Here is a 23,659-nt window from a genome sequence, read left to right as displayed (position 1 = left end):
TACCGAGCTCGAGCCCGAGCTCGGTTAAAAGCTCGTTTGAGCCTTAAACGAGCAGCTCGGCTCGTTAAGATTAATATTCACTAAAACAATTAAAATTCAACACTTAATCTTATAAGATATTAAGATTCCAAAAGTCAATTATAAATCATCTAAGATTCACTAAATCAGGTCAAATTCAGGATAATTATATTTATAAGTTATAACAGAGCCATGATTCATGGGAAAACCTAAAAATAAGAACTTGCTTATTGCAGAAATTATAAAAACATGAAATTAGGCCTTCCAAATTACAATCAACTTCAAATGGAAGAAAACAAATTAAATGACAAACAAAAACAAACAGAATTACAAATCAAATTGAAGAATTAAATTACAAACAAAATTACAACTAGAATTACAAATGAAATTGAAGAATTTACAAATGACTTAAATGCGTGAAATGATCAAAAGGCAAAATTCATCTAAAGAGACTACAAACTACAACCTAGCCACCAGCTGCCAGTCTGCCAACACCACACTGCATTCAATGAAAAAATAGATCAATAGCATAAAGATATAAACATGATATTTATAAGCACAATTTTATGAGATTTTCAGACAATATAAAATACAGAAACTTAAAATTACCAATTTTATGAGATTTTCTATGTCATTATGTCATTCTATACTGTTATGCAAATAACTTAGAAGATTGAAACCTAACCTTTGTCATTTAGCACATATTGTCGTGGTTTCGATACTGTTTTGACAAAGAAAAAAAATAGTATCAGTGTTTGAAAACATATATAGAATTAAAACTTAGCATTTCTTTTACAGTTTGAGATCCCGAGTAGACTATCACAGAGCACCCCAAAGAACACCCGAACACATAATCAAAATCAAAGTAATATGGTCTTATTTTGATTTGAAATCGTCAAGAAAAAATAAAAAGAAGCAACCAGATTATGCATTGGAACGTACCTTTGGGCGATCGGCTTTCACGAAGATGGAAAACCCTCAAACTTAGAATCCGAGAGGAAGACCTTCAAACTCATACCCAATGTACAAACAATCAAGCCAAAATCTATCACAGTCAAACAAAAATCAATGAAAGAGAAAGAGATAGAGAGTGTTTTGATCTAGGATTTCATCTGAAAATTGAAGCGGCTGCTGAGAGAGCGAGAGATAGAGAGAGGGTTTTGAACTTTTGTTTTGGGGTTAGGGCTGCTGGAAGCTTGAAAGAGATGAATCAACGGCTTGGATTAAATCAAGTTACATCCGACGGCTATAATTATAAGATGAAAAGTTTCAAATTTCAAATAATCATAATAATATAGTATGGGTAATTTCATATGAGCTCGCTTATTAGCTATCTAATAAATGATCTTGACCATTTATTTTGATCCTTATCTTCTCATTCAATAAAGGACGTTGGATTAACTCAATCAGGGGAAGCTTACAACGATTCGAATGCACCATATAACTCCTACGCAATTAAATGGTTTAGAGCTGTCGTCCATTGAATGCATCCAACGGCTTAGATTTCATCACAAAATGTTGGACGGCTGAGACAGCCTGCGTGCAAAACGAGATTGCTGCAGTCACGCAGACCGTGCATGTGTGGGGGAGTACGAGAGTGAATTTATCCTCCGCGTGCGTGAGTTGGTGAATCCGGTTCCATGCGTTATCCAATAAATGATCTTGACCGTTTATTTTGATCTTTATTTTCGAATTAAATTCAGAACGACGGATTTGTGAGCTCAAGGTGTTATGTGGAACATCATATAACTCTCACATTAGGAATGGATTACAGCTGTATTCCATTTATCAAATCCAACGGTTATTATTAAATCAATTAAAATCGGACGGCTAGGATTCTAAGATGAAATATTTCAAATTTCAAATAATCAGAATAATCTAGTATGGGTGATTTTAGATGAGCTCGCCTCTTAATTATCCAATAAATGATCAAAACCGTTACAATTAAATACAAATTTGTATCAATTAAATCACAGCCGTTTAATTGACTAAAGTACGCAGCAAACTGTGCTTGCAATAGTACCCCATAAAAACTCTAAAACAAAATTTTAATTAAATACTAAATAGGTTTAAAAATGGTTGTATTATTTATCATTATTTAGTAGTGTATAATGTCTAATTGTTTTAGTGTTTTAAGTCTCATAATCCTAATTAATATGTCATTAAGACAAAAACAAGTAACATATATAGACTATGGTTCATAAACATAGCTACATTACATATTAAATTTGAAATTTGTAATTAATATATCATACACTAATACATTAAACCTATTATTAATAACATAGTCTCATATAAATATAATGCTAGTTATACCCTTAATTAATTAATTGTATACACATTAAATCTATGATTATTATTGATTAATAATATAGTCTATAAACATAGTTACATTCACGACTCACATTTTCACATACTATTAGTATTATCAAATAATGTCATTATGTCACACACACTAATCACTATTATCATATTATATGTAGTATTATTTACTCTTTCAAAAAAAAAAAAAAAAGTATTATTTACAATTTTAATTAATATGTTAACTTGTTATACTTAACACTATTAATATATAACATACTAACTTACTAAATACTAAGTGACTAACTATACCAAGTGACTAACTAGTAGTGTAATAGTAGTAATTAATAGTTAATATTAATAACTTATCATGTTAAATTATTTAGTTATCAACTTATCCCTAGGTTACTAACTAAGTAACTAGACTAACTAGTAGTCTATAATGTCTAGTTGTTTTAGTGTTTTGAGTCTCCTAATCCTAATTAATATATCTCTAAGACAAAAACAAGTAAGTAACATATATAGACTATAGTTCATAAACATAGTTGTCATTAATTACATATTAAATTTGAAATTTGTAATTAATAGATCATACATCAATACATCATATATGTAATAATTTATAATCAACTTTGTATATTGTGTTACATGTTAGTAACTTTGTAATAATTTCAAATCATATTGATTCATATATGATATATTATATGATTCATATATCATAAATGTAATAATTAATATGTTAAATTGTTACAATTAAATTATAATAATGTCACACACTATTAACTAGCAACAAGTAACATAATTAGTATATAACTAGTTGCTCGGGAAAAAAAAAAAGTATATAACTAGTTAGTAGTTACATATTAACTACCTTTGTAATTACTTATAAGTTTTAACTTATAAGTTATATCATACATTCTCATTCTTATGTTTTGTAATTTAGTATATATTAAGTATTAAGTATTAACTAAGTTATTAAATTATAAAATTATAACTATGATTAATAACATATTCCATATAATGTTAGTTATACCCTTAATTAGTTAATTGTGTACACATTAAATCTATAATTAATAACATAGTCCATATAATGCTAGTTATAACCTTAATTAGTTAATTGTAGACATTAAACCTATAATTAATAACGTAGTCCATATAAATATAATGGTAGTTATACCCTTAATTAATTAATTGTAGACATCAAACATTTTTTATTTTTTGAATTGGACATTAAACCTATAATTAATAACATAGTCCATATAAATATAATGGTAGTTATACCCTTAATTAGTTAATTGTAGACATCAAACCTTTTTTTTTTTTTTTTTTTTTGAATTGGACATTAAACCTATAATTAATAACATAGTCCATATAAAAATAATGGTAGTTATACCCTTAATTAGTTAATTGTAGACATTAAACCTTTTTTTTTTTTTTTTTGAATTGGACATTAAACCTATAATTAATAAAATAGTCCATATAAATATAATGGTAGTTATACCCTTAATTAGTTTTTTTTTTTTTTTTTGATGTTTTTGAAGAATAAGAGTCGTATGCTTTTATTGATTCTCAAAAAAGCAAAATCAAAGAGAGGGAATTGGTTCCTCTCGCCTTACAATACCACAAATACATGGTGGGATGGATGTCCACCTGACTGTATCTATGACATGGGTCCTAGCTCTTATAGCTAGTTCGTGGGCAGCCGTATTCGCCTCTCTCCGGGTGTGGGTGAAAATCGCCTGGTCCAAACTTTGGAGACGTTCCTTTATGGCTTCGGTTAAATGCCCATGCATAATTTCACAGGGTGTCTCTGATCTTACTTCTTTAAAAATAATGGTAGTTATACCCTTAATTAGTTAATTGTACACATCAAACCTTTTTTTTTTTTTTTTTTTTTTTTTTGAATTGGACATTAAACTTATAATTAATAACATAGTCCATATAAATATAATGCTAGTTATACCCTTAATTAGTTAATTGTTTACACATTAAATATATGATTATTATTAATTTATAACATAGTTACATTCTCGTGAGGTCGGGTCGGGTCAAGCGATAATCGGGTCGAGCTCGCGAGCCCTAAACGAGTCGGGCGAGCTTTAAACGATCTCGACTTAAACGAGTCGAACTCACGAGCCCCCGTCGAGTTTAATCGAGCGAGCCGAGTATGTGTCACTAGCTAATCGAGCGAGTTTCAATAGTAACGAGCGAGCTTGTACAGTATCGAGCTCGAGCTCGAGTCAAGCTTAGCCAAGCGGGTATCGAGCGAACTGTCGAGTGTGTCGGCTCATTTACAGGCCTACAACTCAAGACTTTCAAAGTCATTGAAAAATATGTAATGCATTAAAGCATCGGATTCGGCTTCTATGCGGTAGTGCAAACTACCGTATAGCTACTATAGTTCAAAACTGCACTGTTCTGGGGCAGTTTAGAACTAGAAATAATTGTGGGCCCCACCCACTTAATTGGATTTTTTAAAAAATAGAATAAACAAATTATTAAGAATTAAATATTATAAAACAATTAATAATTATAAAACAAAAACTATTAAACAATTAAAACAAAAAAATAAAGCAAATAAAAAAACTAAAGGGGTGGCTCCAACCATTTCTTGGCAAAAATGGGGTGGCCGGCCACCCCATTTTGCCACAGGTGGTGGCCGGGCACCCTTGTTGAGAGCCTAGGGGTGGTTCGGCCACCCCAATGGCCACTTTGAGAAGAAAATGCCTACTCAACACCCACTTTTAAGGAAATTCACCCTTCCCTTTCCTTCAAACGTGTTGCTGCTTCCAGTAGATCCACTTGTTCTCATTTCCAGGTAAAACAATTCACATCTTCTTTTACTTGCAATTAAGAATTGAAACTAAATAGAGGATTTGAAGGCTGGATTTTGAATGAATACCAGCTGTTTGTATTTAGTCCTCCTATATATAAACAATTACAAAGTGTTGAATAGTGAACGTATGGGAGTGGCCGAGCCTGAAAACCTGTTGGCTGTTGCTGTTTAGGTGAAACAGAGACATATCGGTGAGGAAAGAGAGCTCCTTGCCGAGAGTGCCTTGAAGATTTGCATGGTTGAGATCTATGCCGGCAACAACAAGGCCAGGCGAAGCATCCATCTCATCTTGAGAATCTGCACAGAAGACTCCTTTGTAAGAACAAATATCGGAGCCGACCCAAGTGTCTAAAATCCCCAATGGGTCTTCTTTGATTGCATATTTCCATGCTTGTAGAGCAGTGTAAGCTCTCTTGAGCTTTGAAACCAGAGACCTAGAAGCAACCGGCCCTTTGGGTGGTCCGGCCAGCCCAAAAATCAAACCCAAATTTTTTTTTTATTTTATTTTACCCTATTGGGGATAGTCGAACCACCCCAATGACCATGGTTTGATTTTTTCATCTCCAAATCGGCCATGCAAGATCGTCACCCCTCGGCCAAAATAGGGTGGCCGGCCACCCCATTTTCACTAGGCTTCGTTTGGCAACAGCCTTGTCCTAGATACTGTTTACTATTTGACCGGTTGACCATAAACTTTGAACTTTCAACCTCAAAATTTCACACACTTTTGACCATATTGCCCTCCTGCTCTATCCTTCACTTCTTGAATTTTTTTTCCTTGAAAATCTCCAAAACACACAACCAGGTGTCCCCCTTGCGCTCCATCCTTCACTTCTTGATTTTTTTTTCCTTGAAAATCCCTAAAGCAGTGAAAGCACAGAGCTAGGCGTCCTCCCCCCGCTCCATCCTTCACTTTTTGATTTTTTTCCCTCGAAAATCCCCATAGCACCGAACAGGCGTCCCCCCCCCCCCCCAACCCCCTACGCTCCATCCTTCAACGTCCCCCACGCACAAGATCACGATCGAAGATACTGCATATAGATTTTTGGCTTGTGTACTGCATATAGATTTTGCCTTGTTTGGTTAGATAGAAAAAATGAAAGAAAATTAGAGAAAGAAATGAATTGAACAGTCTCTACAAGAGACCGGCCACCATTTTCCCATTTTCCCTTTGTGGCCTTCATCAAATTTCACTTCTCGTGCAAGTGAAATTATAAGGAAAATTTGGCTTTCTGGGATGGATTTTTCATGAAAGGGTAAACATTTGGGGTTATTGTTTGAGTCTGGTGTTGTCAGTGGTAGTGGAGCTGGGGGATGTTTTTATGGGCTACAATTGTAGAGAACACCCCCCTCCCAAAAAAAAAAAAAAATTAAAGAGGCGGAGTGTGAATTAATAATTGATGGTTGGATGATTTGGGGGGTGAAAGTGTGATGGGCTCGCAGGGGAGATTGTGTGAGGGAGAAGAGTTCGTGCGCTGGAAAAAAGGGAAAGAAAACGAAGGCTGGGGGCAGAGTTCTTGCCCGGGAAAAAAAGGAAAGAAAACAGAGGTTGGGCAACCTTCGTGCGTTGGAAAAAAAAAAGGGGAATAAAATGAAGGACAAGAGTGTAATTTCATAAATGGGAGACTGATGAGTTGTATTGACAAAGCACTATTATCGAGAATGTACAGCGTTTAGGCTGACTCCAGCCTGTTGCCAAACACCCCCTAGGGTGACTGAGCCCCTTTGGTTTTTTTATTTGCTTTGCTTTTTGTTTTAATTGTTTAATAGTTTTTGTTTTATAATTATTAATTGTTTTATAATATTTAATTCTTAATGATTTGTTTATTCTATTTTTTTTTTTAAAAAAACCAATTAGGTGGGTGGAGCCCACAATTATTTCCAGTTCAAAACTTCACCAAAATGGTGCAGTTTTCAACTACAGCAGCTATGCGGTAGTGCAAACTACCGTATAGAAGCTGAATCCAAAGTTAAATAAACATATTAAGATTGCACCATTCCGAGTTAAAATATTGGAGCTCCATTTAATCAAAGAAGGATATTGAGAGAGTGATCAATCAGTATTTTATTCATAAATTTGAGTAAAAAAGGCCACATATTACAACTCTTATCTTAATAACTATAATAAACTTGCAAGTCATAACATCTATATGGACAAAATATCCCAGCGTAATTTGAGAAGGACGTTGTACATTAATATATATATAAGGATACTACTCTAGTCTAAAAGTCTAAGCTAATGAGCTTGAATTTACTTAAATATATTAACTACTATTTTTCTTTATATTTTATCAATATAAGAGTACATGTTCTTTTTCTGGATGAATTGGAGTACCTTATTTGGATTTTTGTGGTTTTAATTGTACAGAAAATTGGAGAAGGAATTACGAGGGGGAAAAACTCATTTTGTGTAGGTGTGTGGTCTGCCCATAAGCACCTATTTCAGTGCAGTGAATTAGCTGCTCTGGTTGAAGGAAAATGTGGATGCTGTTAAGGAGGCTGTGAAAGCAGGGGATGCTCTTTTCGATACAATAGACACTTGGTTAATCTGGAACTTAAGAGGTGGCATAAATGGAGGAATGCATGTGTTTCCAAGTCAAAGATGTGTTGGATTCAATGCAGAAAGATGCAGGGGAGGGAGTTGCTACTTTTAATAGTCTTTTGATGTAGATTCAGGTTTGGGCTTTCTTGTTTCTTTTGTCATATTTTTTTCCCTTTTAGCTTAATATTGTTTATGTTTGTTAAATTTATTAAGAAAATATCAGAATGTCTTAATGTTGGTCTATAATCTCCGTGTTTGTTATTGGCTGTGACACAGAAGGAGTTGATATAGTAGTTCCATTTTCACACTGAAAAGTTGTCCTCGCAGATAAAAAGAAGACAACAGATTGGGAAGAATGGTTCACCATTCTTCTTTTTGGCCATTTTCCGGACTACTTCAGATTTACAAAAAGATCGGACGAAGATTTAGAAAGGAGAAATGCTAGAGGTCAATATTTTTTTTCATATTTAGTCAATCTCATCTTACAAATTAACTATTATATTTGTAGATTTACGTGAACTCCACATAAGTCAATAGTGGACTCTACAAACTTATCTCATGTTTCAGACATTATTTCTTTCGTACCAAGATGACACTACTGTTTTTTAAGCTAAAGTATAATTCAGAAAATTAATTGAAAGTCTTTTGATGAGGAATTGCATATTCCTATTCCTAGGTAATCAGCGTTTCCGCACACCAAACATAACCTAAATAATGAATTTTAACATTTGTTTAGCAGTCTCAGCTAAGATTTCTGCTTCTTCTTTTTACTTCTTGGGTAATTAATTCTTAACTGTGAATTTTAGTCACTCCATGGAAATGAGAAAACAAATTGTAAATAGGATAAAAATTAGATTATGGAAGGTGTATTATTTAGGGGATTTCGCTTTGGTGCAATTTTGATTTTAGTAAAGTTTTATATCTCTTATGTCTTATTATAGGATATATATATATATATATATATTTAGATACCACAAATTTATTAATTTTACATTCCTATGCGTTTACTTTGACTATGCTAGAGAGAAGCGATTTCTTAGTTAGCTACCAATTAGCTAAATTTGGGCAATTGCCGGTAACCCTACTAAACTGCTCAAGACCATTTTTGGAGACATTACACTAACAAACACTAACAACAATATAGGTAGAAAAGCACTTGAAAACCCGAATTATCCATCCATTGTAGAAAGAAGTAATAGAGACTTAGCTCTATGTGCAATCCTTTGCTTAGCTTATGACACTAATGAACCCAAAATGTTTTGAAAGTCATAGCGGCCAAATGTCATCAATAGTTGATTCAAATAAAAATTATAAAAAGGGAGAAATTGTCTTATGGATTTTGTAAATGAGTAAATAATTCTCAAGCTCGTCATTTATTTCAACTTTCTTCTACCTATTGTGAACTAACATCCACCGAATAAAATGGTGAAATATTATACTGACGATAAATAATAATATATAATTAAATATGAGTTAAAAAAAAAAAAAATTTATTTTTACCTTTAAAAGTATAAGAGCTGTTGCATTTATGCCTAATAACCCTTCACCGTTGGGAGCTTTATTTATATATTTAAGGGATCTTGCTCTCAAACATTTGGACTGCTTCAATTAGTTTTCTCACAAAGCCATTCCTCCTTAACTAATTTTGAATTTTTATTTTTATTTTTATTTTTATTTTGTTGAAATTTAATGAAAATTTTCAAACGTCTTTTGCTTCCTGTACGTGGGAGGACATAAAAATACTTTCTATTTAAGAAAATTCCAAGTTTTTGTAAATGAGTAAATAATTTAAAAGTGTTGCTTTGTACATGAGGGTGAGTGACATATAAATTTTTTTTATTTAAAATACATTAATGTTCAATTTGAAAAGATAAAGAATATCGTATTATTTTTCAACATTTCGAGTGGGGAAGAAATCTCTATAATATTTCCTAAAACCTTTGAGCAATAAAGAATCTGAAAAAGACAAAAAAACCAAAAAAAAAAACAGAGAGTTGAATGTGCATGGAGCAAATTGTGACGTGTGTCATTAACTGAAGAAGCAATTACATAGAAGTGTGAAAGATAGGTGAGAAAACTAAGTCATGAAGTTATTGGAAATTTCAAACTTGAGTCTCTCTTTCTCTCTTAAGGAGCCATTGAGTGCATTATAACTAAAATCCAACTTGTCCATGTCTCCACAAAACAACACAAAAATTTTCAAAAATAATTGAAACTACTTGCAGATTCTCTAAACTACTTTGGGCAGGAAAGGATCCTTCTATCTGATTCAAAGTAAGATCTAGAATTCATAAGAGATTTGACTGCACTCAAAGATTTTATGATGATTATGTTGAAATTGTTGACACTCAGATTTAAGGTCTCCAGATTCTTCAATCTTGGCAATCTTGACAAGCTTTTAAAACCTAAAGTAAATATATTAAAAAAAAAAAAAAAACAAAGAAAGAAATAGTATTTCTAGACAACATCACTTCATAATCGCAAGTAATTTAAATTCAAAATATATCTTCGCCGGGTAAGAATTGCCACCAAGACTAATTGCATTTGTAAGAGATAACAAAGAAGTGAACATAATCAGAGATTAAGTACAATTAAAGAGAGATTTGGGATGATAAGCATAAATATAAATGGAGGAAGGCCAGCTATATTAGATTACCTGCAGTTGTGTTCCAACCTTCAAAAGAATTTATTGCCAGAGTCAATGTCTTAAGGGACGCAAGTCTACTTAAAGATGATATAATGATATAACCAAACTTCAATATCTCCAATTTTGGAAGTAATGCTAGTCTTTCAAAACCTGAAAGATTCGAACTAATGACCTCCATTATATGAAGCGTAGTCCCTAACCGATTAAGTCGTGTCCTAAAAGTTATTTTACATTACACTTGATCTATTAATGTAACATAGTTGATAATTAAGGAGAATTTAACTATCCCAATTTAAATATTTAATTTTGAATGTTTAATGTGAAAGTATTCAAAATAGGTGCTTATTCGTAATTTTTTTTTCTTCTTTTAGGCGTAGATCGTAGAGACTTGATAAATTTAAAAGCCTACTAAAGTTACAAAGACAATATCCATTATCAAATGACAAAGAACTACAACAAAGAAGAAAGAAAATACAAGTGAACACCATGTCTCATATTAGAGCACAATAACCATTATTCGTAATCAGATGTACACCTAGCTATCATCAATACCACCATAGGTGTCCATGGAAACTGAATATATCTAAGGATATAGACGGTTTGACAATTTTTTTAAAGTGTCAAAAATAGGATAATAACACCGATACTTAAAATCCTCAATTAAATTGAAGCATTGTTGTTGCCAGTAAGGATGAATATAAAGGAGAGTAGCTGTACCCAATAAGAAAATAATATAAGATGCGGTAAAGCTTGGAAAGAAGACCTGAAGATCTACTTCATACCATTTCCCTTCACTTGCATTTGACGATTTTGGTGGTGATGGATGTGACTTGTCTTCTTTGGTGCAACTATTCTCTAATGGTTGTCCACAAAGAAATGGATTTCCTTCGTAACTACTCTTATCAAATGTTGCAAACTGTGCTTTCATGTCTAGAACTTTACCTGATAAGTTGTTGTAAGCCACAGTGAACACTGCTAAAAAGCTCAAATCAATCAATACCGAAGGAGTTTCTCCACTCAAATTGTTGTGGGAAAGGTCTAAACTCTCCAATAGGGTCAAATGTGAGAATGTTGGTGAAATGGAACTTGTCAAATGATTGTAAGACAAGTTCAATGCACGAAGTGAAGATAGCTCTCCTAGTTCCTGTGGGATGCTACTTGTTAGCTTGTTGCATGACAAATCCAATCCAAACATGTAATCAAGGATATCACCACTGTACAAGTTAGACCTGTATTTTGTGACAAACTCAATCTCAACTTGATCATCATATTCTGTCCACTTGTTATCTTCCTCATTATTCCATTCTATGAGCCTTTGGAATGTTGAAGCTATTTTCCTGTTCAAGGAAATAGCAAAACTAGAAGATCTATTATAGGCATGATCACTAACAACTGTCTTTCCAAAGGATATGTTGTGAAAGCAATCCGGTATTTTTCCAGAAAGAGAATTATTAGAAAGATCCATTATGTCTATCTTATTTAACCAACACAGCTGACTTGGAATTCTACCTCTGAAATGATTGCCCCTCAATAAAAGTATTCTTAAGCTAGAAAGTGCACCAATTTCATCAGGGATGCTACCAGAAAAGTTGTTATCTCTAAGGTCCAACGTCAAAAGAGACGCTGAATATGAGTTTAAAACAACTTTCGGTATTGCTCCTGTAAGTTTGTTTCCTTGCAAACGTAGGTGCCTAGCAGGCAAATTCAAGCAAGAAGGCATAGATCCCGAAAGTAAGTTATGAGAAAGGTCTAATAAGTAAAGTGAATTCTGTCCACAAGGAATCTGACCTTCAAAAGAATTGTTACTCATGTCAAGAGTCAACAAATATGTATTGTTTACAATCCATCTAGGAATTGTTCCTGACATATTGTTGTTGCTAATATCCAAATAAAATAGAATGAGAGGCACAACTGGTAGAGTTCCTGTGAACTGATTGTTGTTTAATTTCAAAGATAATAAATTTTCTAGCTTCAGTTGCTTTGAGAAAAACTCACCATTAAAGCGATTATTGCATACCTTCAAAATCGTCAAGGAGGTGCAATTGGCAAGCGATTCCACTGTTAACTCTCCTGAGAAATTATTAAAGGACAAGTCCAAAAACTCCAAATTACTCATGTTACCAATTGAGGACGGAAGATAACCTTCAAAACGATTTCGGGATAGATTTAGATATACTAAGTATGGAATAATCTTTCCACTATTTTCTTGAAGTTGCCCATCCAACTGATTGCCTGAGACATCCATAGACACAATACTCTCGTATCGATCTAGTGGCAAATGAAATTTACCCACGAAAGAATTATTTCGAAGATTTAGCTCTCGCAGTCCTGTATTGTTTTGAAGCAACCAAATGGGGAAGCTTCCTTTCAAGTTATTGTGAGATAGATCAATTCTTTCCAATTTGCGCTGGTGAAAGAGAAACTTGGGAATATTTCCGGTGAGCTTGTTCAAATAACAGTGACGAAGTATAAGAACCTTCAATTGAAACAAGGGGTCCCAATCCGCCAAATTTTCAGTTTCTATCTCAAGTTTGTTGTTTCCACTTGCCAATATAATCACCTCAAGCTTAGAGTGATTAGCCAATAAGCTGAATGAGAATAACCCCTCAAAAAGGTTATAACTGAGATCAATGTACTCAAGTGATGTAGGGCTAGCTATCAGATTTGAAGAGACGTTTCCAATAAATCGATTGCTAGATATATCTAACAATCTAAGAGATGTCAAATTGTTTAGGCATGTAGGAAGGATCCCTTCAAAGAGATTATGATAAAGATCTAACTCTTGAAGCTTCTTGAGTGCGCACAAATCTATCAAAAGGAATAACATTAGAAATGTCTATCTTAATTATGTTCCACTCTAAGAATCAACAAGAAAAATCAGGTTTTCAATATTGGGTTTTTCAAAAAAAAAAAAAAAGAAAAAAAAGAGTAAATGGTCAATTGTTGAGTTAAATCAACCATGGTCCTTCACCTTATCTCACATCTTTAATCAATTGTAGAAAATGTACTATATAGGTAATTAAGACTAACAATTTGCAAACACTTGATTTTCTTGTCGATTCTTACCTTTTGGAAAAGGGCCATTGAGCTGATTCTTAGCTAATGATATAGCCTTTAAAGAAGATAGTGCCCCGATATATGGAGAAATACTTCCGGTGAAAGAATTTCCACTCAAATCTAGAATCTCCAGCCTATTGAAATTAGACAAACCTACCACAAGTGAAGAAAGATATATAGTGTCAATATATAAAATATTTAAATGGCATATCAGCTAATAATAAATAGAAATTATATTTCGAGTGCAACTTATTTTAGCCTTGATATTAGATTACCAAATGTTTTTTAGTCGATTATTAGAATGAATTAAGAGTCCTAGTCCTAGTCGGTCAGGTAAGCGCAAGGGTACCGAGAATTAACCGTATTGCTATGCCCGTTTACCATGAGATTGGAAACGAAGCTATTCAGTCGTCTGAACAAATCTTGACTTTGTTTTAAAGAAGAAAAAGGCTGCTTGAGTCTTCAAATAGCATCTGACAAAGCAAGCCTTATACTTGATAAACACATGTTCAAATCCGTCAAAAGGAATAAAGTCGTCTGAACAAATCTTGACTTGTTTTTATTGGGGTTTTCATGTCTACTGGATGCTTTTTACATGATTCAAATTTACATTAGGTTTCGTACACCTTATGTTGCCCTTTCTTCTTGTGTTTTTAATACTTTCTAGTACTTTTTTTTTTTTAATTGCAAGTGACACATGTTACATTCTGATTGGTACTGATGTAGCATATTAACCGATTGACCAACTATTCTAAACGCAAATACTAATTTGTCTTTTGTGATTATTTCAAGGTGTGTTTAATCACTTTTTAAAAACTAAGGTAGTTATTTGTTCAAAGTCCAAACCACAAGGAGAAAAAATACATTTATCCCTCAAGGCTCAAACTTAAGTCTCACTCATTACCTTGGATTGTTAGGGGGCCATAGAAATCATTATCCCTTAAATCCAACTTCTCCAAGTTTTCAAAAGCCGATAATTCTGCATAAAACAAAACATAGAAAATTTCAAACATGATTGAAAGTTTCTATAAAGTAATATGGAACATCAACATATCTTTTGCAGGAAAGGATCCTCCTATATTATTCCCAGCAAGATTCAAATTTTTAAGAGATTTGACTGCACTCAATGATTTAATGAAGCTTTTATCAAAATTGTTTTCCCTAAGATCTAAGGTCTCTAGGTTCTCCAATCTTGACAAGCTTTTCAAACCTGTAATAGATCTATTAAAAAAAAAAAACTATGCAATTTGCAATGTTTAGAAGAAAAATAGCGTATAGCTTAAGCAAATCTGGCTACTCTAGTGTTATAGTCAGCAAGAAACCATAAGTGAATAATTAAATGGTAAGTATAGCCTCATATGCAATGTTGATTATAACGCACGTAGGGAAACACATTGATGCATTTCATGTTTCACACAACTTTCTTTGTGTATGTATTTCGGACATGATGGACATTCAAGAACAATTATTGTTATTCAAGTCAAACATCAATGCTAATTGCCGAAGAAACCAAAAGACCAAAAGAAACCACCAACCCTCCAATTGCCGAAGAGAGCAAAGCGACGGTGACTTTTTTTTTTTTTTTTTCGTTGAAGCTTCAAAAGCAAGGACTGGCTTAACCCCAATGAGGTCAACAGAATCTTCATAACGAGAGACGACACTTTTTTATTATTATTATATTTCTATTATACCCTTATTCTCTTAAAAACTAAAATGAAAAACTAAACTAAACTATTTTTTTCTTTAAAAAAAAAAAAAACACGAAAAAAAAAAGCCCAAATTCCATTAAAATACTTGCCGATTTTTGTTAGATGTCACATTAATGCTAATAAAATTGTAATACATGTGTCACTGTTAATATATATATATAACTAAAAAAAATTAATTTTCTGGAAAAAAACTAAAAAAATATACCCCTAACGTTTTTTAATTAATTTTTTATTTTATCAATTTTTATTTCAGTTTTTAAGAGAATAAGGGTATTATAGGAATATAATAAAATAGTGGCATTTTTTACACATTTTAGTAGTTTGATACACCAGTTTAGCACATTATAAACTTCATGGAGCTATTTAAAAAATGGATGTTAGTTTGGTGAGCTTTATTATATTTTTTCCAACAATTTAATAGGTACTTTTTGTTTTTCTCAAGTAGAAAACGACTCCCTCTGAAACAATGTTCGATACAAGTTCGGATGATGAATTGGGCCATTTGAAAAAATCCCTATGGAAATGGAAAATCCGATGCTTTAATAATTTAGTTTGAGTTTTATTGTGTACATATAGCCAGAGATAGAAACCCAATTTGTACACGAGAGAGAGAGAGAGAGAGAGAGAGAGAGAGAGATTTGTCGACCGCTCTACCCATTTGTCTTTGTGTTTTTATTTTTATTGCTTACTCAATGAGTGTTTAATTAATCGCTGTTTAAAACTTAGAGATCTAATTGACAAAACACCAAACCACATCAACAAATTTTACATTTACCCCTAATAACCATTATTCACCGTTGAGAGCTTAAATTAATTATAAATGACTTCAATTTGTTTTCTCACAAAATCATTCGTCTTTAATTAATTTTGAAATTTTCTGTTGTTTTTATTTTATTGAAATTAAATGCAGATTTTCGAAGGTCTTTTGCTTCCTATAGGAGGGAGAGGGAGGACATAACTATTGGAATTGGGAGACAAAATTGAAAATGGAAAATCTAAAGGTGTAAGAATAGTTGTGTTAAGAAAATTCTAAGTATTTGCTTTTTATTGCCTGGAGGGTGAGTGATTAAAAAAAATTAATGTATCGATTGAAACAAAGAAAAATTTTGCAATTTTTCGAGTGGGGAAGAAATCTACATAATATTTCCTAAAATCTTTGAATGTGTATGGAGCAAATTGTGAGTTGTGTCATAAAAACTAAACAATTAGTTACAAGAGCTTCTCAAGAAGACTGGAAAATCCTTGAAAGCTAGCTTGAGTACTGTCCAAAGACTTTTTTGGGCACTATGAGAAAGAGGGGAAGAAGATATTAGATCCTAGCTAGCTAGACCGCATATGATTCGCCAATGGAACAAGATATTCTTAGTGGCTTTCGTAGTTTCATTGTTTTGAGTACTTTTTTTTTTTTTAATTGAAAGTGACACATCTTACATTCTGATTGGTACTGATGTAGCACATTAATGGATTCGGCCAACTTTTCTAAACACAGATACTAATTTGTCTTTTGTGTTTTTCTTAATGAGTATTGTTTAATCACGTTTTAAAAACTAAGGTAACTATTTATCAAAACTTCAAATCACAAGGACAAAAGTCGATAATTATGCATAAAACAAAACATAGAAAATTTCAAACATGAGCGGAAGTGTCTATAAAGTAATACGGAAGATCAACATACCTTTGCCAGGAAATGATCCTCCTATAGAATTCGAAGCAAGATTCAAATTCTTAAGGGATTTGACTGCACTTAATGATTCAATGACGCTTTTGTCGAATTTGTTGTCGCTAAGATCTAAGGTTTTTAGGTTTTCCAATCTTGACAAGCTTTCCAAACCTGTAATAGATCTATTAAAAACAAAACTATGCAATTTGCAGTGTTCAAAAGAAAAATAGCGTTTTATAGCTTAAGCAAATCTGGCTACGCTAGTGTTATAGTTAGCAAGAAACCATAAGTGATTAATTAAATGGTAAGTATAGCCTCATATGCAATGTTGATTATAATGTAGGGAAACACGTTGATGCATTTCATGTTTCACACAACTTTCTTTGCATATTTCCGACAAGATGACATTAAAGAACAATTGTTGTGATTCAAGTCAAACGTCAACAAAATGGGATGTAGCAATTGAATTGAAATTGACTTGTTCAAATTTTTGAGGAATAAAAATTCGAAAAGAAAATAAAAACAAAACAGAGGAATGAATGCGAATTGAGAGAATTGTGACTTGTGGTATAAACTAAATAAGTAGTTTGATAGAAATATGAAAGATGTGTGTAAAGTGGTTATGAAGCAATTGAAAATCTCAAACTCAAGTCCCTCTCTCTCTCATTACCTTGGATTGTGAGGGAGCCATTGAGTCTATTTTCACTTAAATCCAACTTCTCCAAGTTTTCAAAAGCCGATATTTCTACATAAAGCAGAATATAAAAAATTTCAAATATGATTGGAACTGCTTGCAGTTTCTATAAAGTAATACTAAAGATCAACATATGTACCTTTGATTGGAAAGGATCCTTCTATGAAGTTAAAACCGAGATTCAGATTCTTAAGGGATTTGATTGCAGGCAATGATTCTATGATGCTTCTATTTAAATTGTTCAGACTAAGATCTAAGGTTTCAAGGTTCTCCAATCTTGACAAGCTTTCAAAACCTGTAGTCAATCTATTAAAAAAAAAAAAGAAAGAAAACCAAATATAAAGGGAAGAAGTCTAGTGATAGTAAATTACCTGTAGTTGTATTCAAAAATCCCAAATAATTTTTTGCAAGACTCAATGTCTTAAGGGACGCAAGTCGACTTAGAGATGGTATAATGCTAAAATCAAAGAAATTAATACCAAGGTCTAATATCTCCAATTTTGGAAGTAGTGCTAGCCTTTCAAAACCTGGAAGAAAATGACACAATTAAAAAGAACTCCATCATATGCTTCAATACAAAAATTTCAAGATTAATTTGATAGAAATATTCTATTTCAAATTGGGTTTTCATACTTTAGCTTGAATCTTATGATTGATGTTAGACATTGGCGGCTCAATGAAAATTGAAGTTTAAGGCAAAAAATTAAAATAAGACATTTTTAATTTTAAAATATTAATATAATAAATTTTTATATTAAATAATAAAAATTAATTTAAAATCATTCTTCTATTTTTTGAGATTTAAAATTACTAATTAAATTTTCACGATCAAGTTTTGTTAGTATATTATTTCAATAGATAATATGGTTAATCCACTTTATCTTTTCTGTAAGATAGTCAAATTTAACTAGAAATTAATTAGATTGTGCACTAAAATCAGCGGCACAGTGACGACAACGATCAACTAAAATCAATAGCTTCTGATTGTAAGTATAATATATAAAATATTAAAAAAATAAATAAAAACTTGTAGAACTAAAAGGCAAAAGACTACAAGTGATAAAATAAAATAAGAGAAAAAAAACATACAAAATTTTTTTGTGAAGAGAGGTTGGGTTTTCATAATTTCGCTGGGAAATGGGAGAGGAATTGCAAAAAAGTTAAAAAAGTATCGTTCAATTTGGTGAAAATAAAGCTGGAGTTTTGGAAATTGGATTATGAGAGAGAGAGAGAGAGAGAGAAGGGAAAAAAATAAAAAATAAAAAGCTTAAAGAGTTTTACTACAGAACCCAAGAATTGAGCTAAAACTCTATTTAAGACGATATAAAATGAGCTATTTAAAATAAGGATCATTTAAATCTGATTTTATGGTTTATATCAATTGCTTAATTCTAATATATATAATCCATATTTTTATCTTTTCTATAATTCATTGAGAAATTAATTTTGATAAATTAATTTTAGCATGACATATAATTCAGAATCACGCGGGACACCCGTGATTCAACATAATTATAAATCTTTAGAAATTAATATTTGTAATTATCTTTATCATTGTTAAAGAGGTAAATTCGAACCCAGCAATTCTTAATTTTATCACGGAAGAGAACAAAATGGCTTAAGGATATCTTTTTGTTTTTTATTTCTTTTCGGGTGTAGGGAATTGACCGGGATATCCTCAAATTCTCAATCTGAACCGTTGGATGTTGATTCAACGGTCCAGATTATTTCACTAATAAAAAAGTATTTAAATTTAAAAAATAAATCAAAATTAAAATAATAAAAAATTATTAAATAAATAAAAAACTATTTACACTGCCCATCTCTTTCCTCCAGTACCGTCTTCTCTTCCTATCTCTCACTACAAAACAACCAAACCCACTGCAGTATAACCTGTAGTTAAAGACCCACCTCTTTATTTTCTTCCAAATTTTGTTTGTGTTTTAATTTTGTATAGAGAGGAAGGTTGGGTTGTGATGAGTATGGTTGGAAAATTTGAGAGAAGAGAGAAATAGGTTGAGTGGGAGAGTGAATTTGAAGGAAGAAGAAAATTTCAGGAAAAATTTCACCACATCAGCCGGTCTGGGGTGGCCGGACCACCCCAAGGTCAAAAAAATTTGTTTTTGGCTTTGGCCCTTGGGGTGGCCGAACCACCTCCAAGGGCCGGTTGGGGGTGGCCGAGCCACCCTCATGGCCCTTGGGGTGGCCGAGGATCGTCAACCCCCAAGGTAGAGGCTTTGCGATGGAAACGTTGGTGGAGGTTGTGGTGGTGGTGTTGGCCAAATAGCGGCGGTTCTGGTGGTTGCTCTGGAGGTGGTTTTTCAAGGGATGGTGGTGTTTGGTTTTGTGGGTACTGGTGGTTTTGGTACGGCTTGGTGGCGTAGAAGCCATATCAGACACCACTATACTCTGCCTCACACAATATAAAGGAAAAAGTAGAGTCTTTAAGAGAGAAATATATACAAAAAATGTGATCTTTCTCTCACTGTGGATACTGAATATGGGTTTTGGTAGGGTTTGGCTGAGGAAGAGGAGGGAGATGAGGCCATTTTTGGATATGCACAGAGAGAGAGAGAGAGAGAGTGAAAGAGAGATGGGCAGTGTAAATAATTATTTATTTATTTAATAATTATTTATTATTTTAATTTTGATTTATTTTTTAAATTTAAATAATTTTTAATAAATTTTTATTAGTGGAATAATTTGGATCGTTGGATCAACATCTAATAGTCTAGATTGAGAATTCGAGGGCCTCAAATTTCCTCAGGAATTCTAGGGTCCTGGTCCGGAGGGAATTAGACAGAAGACGTCCAAAAGCAGGGATTTGATAATATTTCTTTTATGTTTTGTTTTTTTTTTTTTTTTTTTTTATGTGTGTTTTAAGAGGGATTTGATATGATAAAAGAGGGCTGACGAATTAGAGTTAACTGGCTTAGAGCCTGCGCTACGCGTCGGTTTTATTTTTTATTTTTTATTTTTTTTATATATAATTAAGTCAAAAAATCTTTAAAAGATTATCAAAACAAATTTTATTTTCTTCTCTTAATTTACAAATTAGCTACAAAAAATGACAAATGTTCATAAGATCATTTTAAACCATAAATTTACTTAATAGGATAAACCCACATATCCAATAAATTTAAAAATTCATAAATTTTAGTTCTTATAAATTGAAAAGTGTTAAATATTTATTCTCATATATGTAGTTTAAAAAGAAATATAAAGAAAAAAAAATTCAAAATAAAAATCTAGATTAATTAATTATAGAAAATGAATAATTACGGGAAAAAGTACAATTAACGAAGCTTTGAAATGATGAACATAAATATAAAGGAAAGAAGGCTAGCGATAGTAGATTACCTGGAGACCAGCTCAAATAATTGCCTGCAAGACTCAATGTCTTAAGGGACGCAAGTCGACTTAGAGATGGTATAATGCTATAACCAAATCCAAAGGAATTAATGCCAAGGTCTAATATCTCCAATTTTGGAAGTAGTGCTAGCCTTTCAAAACCTGGAAGAAAATGACACAATTAAAAAGAACTCCATCATATGCTTCAATACAAAACTTTCAAGATTAATTTGATAGAAATATTCTATTTCAAATTGGTTTTCGTACTCTAGCTTGAACCTTATGATTGATGTTAGACATGGACGGCTCAACGAAAATTGAAGTTTAAGGCAAAAAATTAGAATAAGACATTTTTAATTTTAAAATATTAATATAATAAATTTTTATATTAAATAATAAAAATTATTCTTCTATTTTTTGAGATTTAAAATTACTAATTAAATTTTCATGTTCAAGTTTTGTTAGTATATATATTATTTCAAGAGATAATATGGTTAATCCACTTTATCTTTTTTGTAAGATAGTCAAATTTAACTAGAAATTAATTAGGTTGTGCACTAAAATCAGCGGCACAGTGACGACAACGATCAACTAAAATCAATAGCTTCTGATTGTAAGTATAATATATAAAATATTTTTTTTAAAAAAAATTATAAACTTATAGAACTAAAAGGCAAAAGATTACAAGTGATAAAATAAAATAAGAGAAAAAAGAAATACAAAATTTTTTTGTGAAGAGAGGTTGGGTTTTCATAATTTCCCTGAGAAATGGGAGAGGAATTGCAAAAAAGTTAAAAGAGTATCGTTCAATTTGGTGAAAATAAAGCTGGAGTTTTGGAAATTGGTTTATGAGAGAGAGGGGAAAATAATAATTAAAAAGCTTAAAGAGTTTTATTACAGAACCCAAGAATTGAGCTAATTAAAACTCTATTTAAGACCATATAAAATAAGCTATTTAAAATAAGGGTCATTTAAGTCTGATTTTATTGTTTATATCAATTGCTTAATTCTAAAATATGGAAAAAGTTTTCCTCCCAGTTAGGTTGGAGAAATTTCCTTCAACCTAGTCTGTAAGTGACATGTGTCATTTTTTTTTAATAATATGCGAGATGCACATGAGTTTTTAATAAAATTTATTTTAACTTTGCCCCTATTATTAAAAAACATGTGCATCTTACATGTTCAAGGGACACATGTCACTTTTATAGACTAAATTGAAGGAAATTCCTCCAACTTAGTTTGGAAGAAAACTTTGTCCTTCTATTATATATAATCCAATTTTTTTTTTTTTTGAGTAATCGGATATATTGTATTTATTGCAAATGCTGCAAAGCAGAAATCTCTGCTTGCAAGAGGTCACGTATCCAATCCGGTGGGTTATTATACCACACCATATTCAACGGTTCGTGTGTAGCCAAACGAGCCAACGCATGAGCCACCTTATTCCCTTCGCGACGTGTATAACACATTTCCCTCCCACTCTCATCAGGGTCAACCGAGTTTATTGCAGCAATGATAGTCTTCGCATCTCCCTCAAGTTGCACCTGCTGGATCCCCGACTTGACACATAGTTGGGCAGTTGGGCGGCCATAATAGCAGCCACGCCTTCCGCTGCTGTAGGATCCAAAAAACCACGGCGAGTCTGACTTTGCGAGGCCACATCTGCCCCAGTGTCTTTTTATGTTTTCTATAATTCATTAGAATTTAATTTTGATAAATTAATTTTAGCAAGACATAATTCAAAATCACGCGGGACACCCGTGATTCAACAGAAAAAAAGAAAAAAGAAAATAAAAATAATTATAAAACTTTAGAAATTAATATTTGTAATTATCTTTATCATTGTTAAAGAGGTAATTCTTAATTTTTATCACGGAAGAGTACAAAATGGCTCAAGGAAATCTTTTCGCTTTTTATTTCTTTTTGGGTGGAGGGAATTAGACTGAAGACGTTCAAAAGCCATCTTTTCAACGTAGCATTAGATAATTTCTCTTTTTCGTTTTTTTTTGTGTGTGTTTTAAGAGGGATTTGATATGAGAAAGGAAAAGCAGGGGAGGCTGAGAACATACCTTCATTTGGTAGGCAACCACCAATTACATTGCCGGACAGATTAAGACTTCTCAGCTCCTTGAAAGGCGCCAACAGTGACATGTTTAGCAACCAATATTGCTTCTTCTCTTCATTTTTGAAGAAATAGTAATAGGGATCTTCATCGTAGTAATCAGGATCTTGGTTTAAGTTGTAGAGGGAAAGGTTGATAACGTGAGCGGTGGTGGAGTTGCACGTGACCCTCTCCCAACCACAACAATCACTCTTTGCATCGTCGATCCACGAGGGAAGAAGGGGGTGACCTGCATAAATAATATTGGATTTCAGAAACACCTTCAACTCAAGCAGAGCAATCCTCTCTTCGTGGAAGCAGGCTGCGTGCTCATGAAATTGAAGAAACACAAGTAAACCCCACAGCAAGGCTTTCAGTAAAGGTGGGTCTGCCATTGAGAAAAATTGTTTCATTAATTTGTAGGTAAACCAGCTTCTTCCTTTGCACACGAAAGGGAAAGCTCAATGTAAAATTCAAAGAAATATGGTCATTATATATAGAAGTTTGAGAGCTAGAAGGTGGGTGGTGGGCATATGAAGGGATTTGTTTGAAGGTTGGAGTCAGTGGCGAGGGTCAGTCTTCTAAACTAGGGACCCAGACTTTGTTTCTAGGGTCAGTCTTCCAGCGTATGGGACAAGCATCTCCAGACTTTGTTTTCCAAATATTTGTCACCTTACATGGAAAAATGACTTCTACCGGTCTTGAGTGAAGTCAAGGTAAATTATCCCTTACGGTGATTGAGG

General features: G+C 32.6%; 1 protein-coding gene and 1 long non-coding RNA gene across 3 annotated transcripts; both read right to left on the bottom strand.

Annotated features, from left to right (window-relative positions):
* Positions 1-229: 229 nt before the first annotated feature.
* On the bottom strand, positions 230-1,175 carry LOC132188768 (uncharacterized). Of its 2 annotated transcripts, none has more exons than XR_009440914.1 (3): positions 961-1,175; positions 628-739; positions 230-517 (listed from the first exon to the last, which is right to left on the bottom strand). It is a non-coding gene; the product is annotated as an uncharacterized LOC132188768 (long non-coding RNA). The 2 variants fall into 2 exon arrangements; XR_009440913.1 differs by having other exon boundaries at positions 704-739.
* A 9,578-nt stretch (positions 1,176-10,753) lies between these two features.
* LOC132186085 (receptor-like protein 15) lies at positions 10,754-23,350 on the bottom strand. The gene is made up of 9 exons (XM_059599878.1): positions 22,885-23,350; positions 20,825-20,977; positions 17,836-17,991; positions 17,604-17,759; positions 17,441-17,515; positions 16,786-16,941; positions 14,306-14,380; positions 13,411-13,554; positions 10,754-13,152 (listed from the first exon to the last, which is right to left on the bottom strand). Exons 1-9 carry the CDS (start codon positions 23,327-23,329, stop codon positions 10,928-10,930), a joined length of 3,585 nt encoding a protein of 1,194 aa, XP_059455861.1. The 5' UTR covers positions 23,330-23,350; the 3' UTR covers positions 10,754-10,927.
* Between the last annotated feature and the right edge of the window lie 309 nt (positions 23,351-23,659).

This window comes from Corylus avellana, chromosome ca7 (assembly GCF_901000735.1).
Source record: "Corylus avellana chromosome ca7, CavTom2PMs-1.0".
Taxonomy (NCBI): domain Eukaryota; kingdom Viridiplantae; phylum Streptophyta; class Magnoliopsida; order Fagales; family Betulaceae; genus Corylus; species Corylus avellana.
This window is presented reverse-complemented; position numbering and strand designations above follow the sequence as displayed.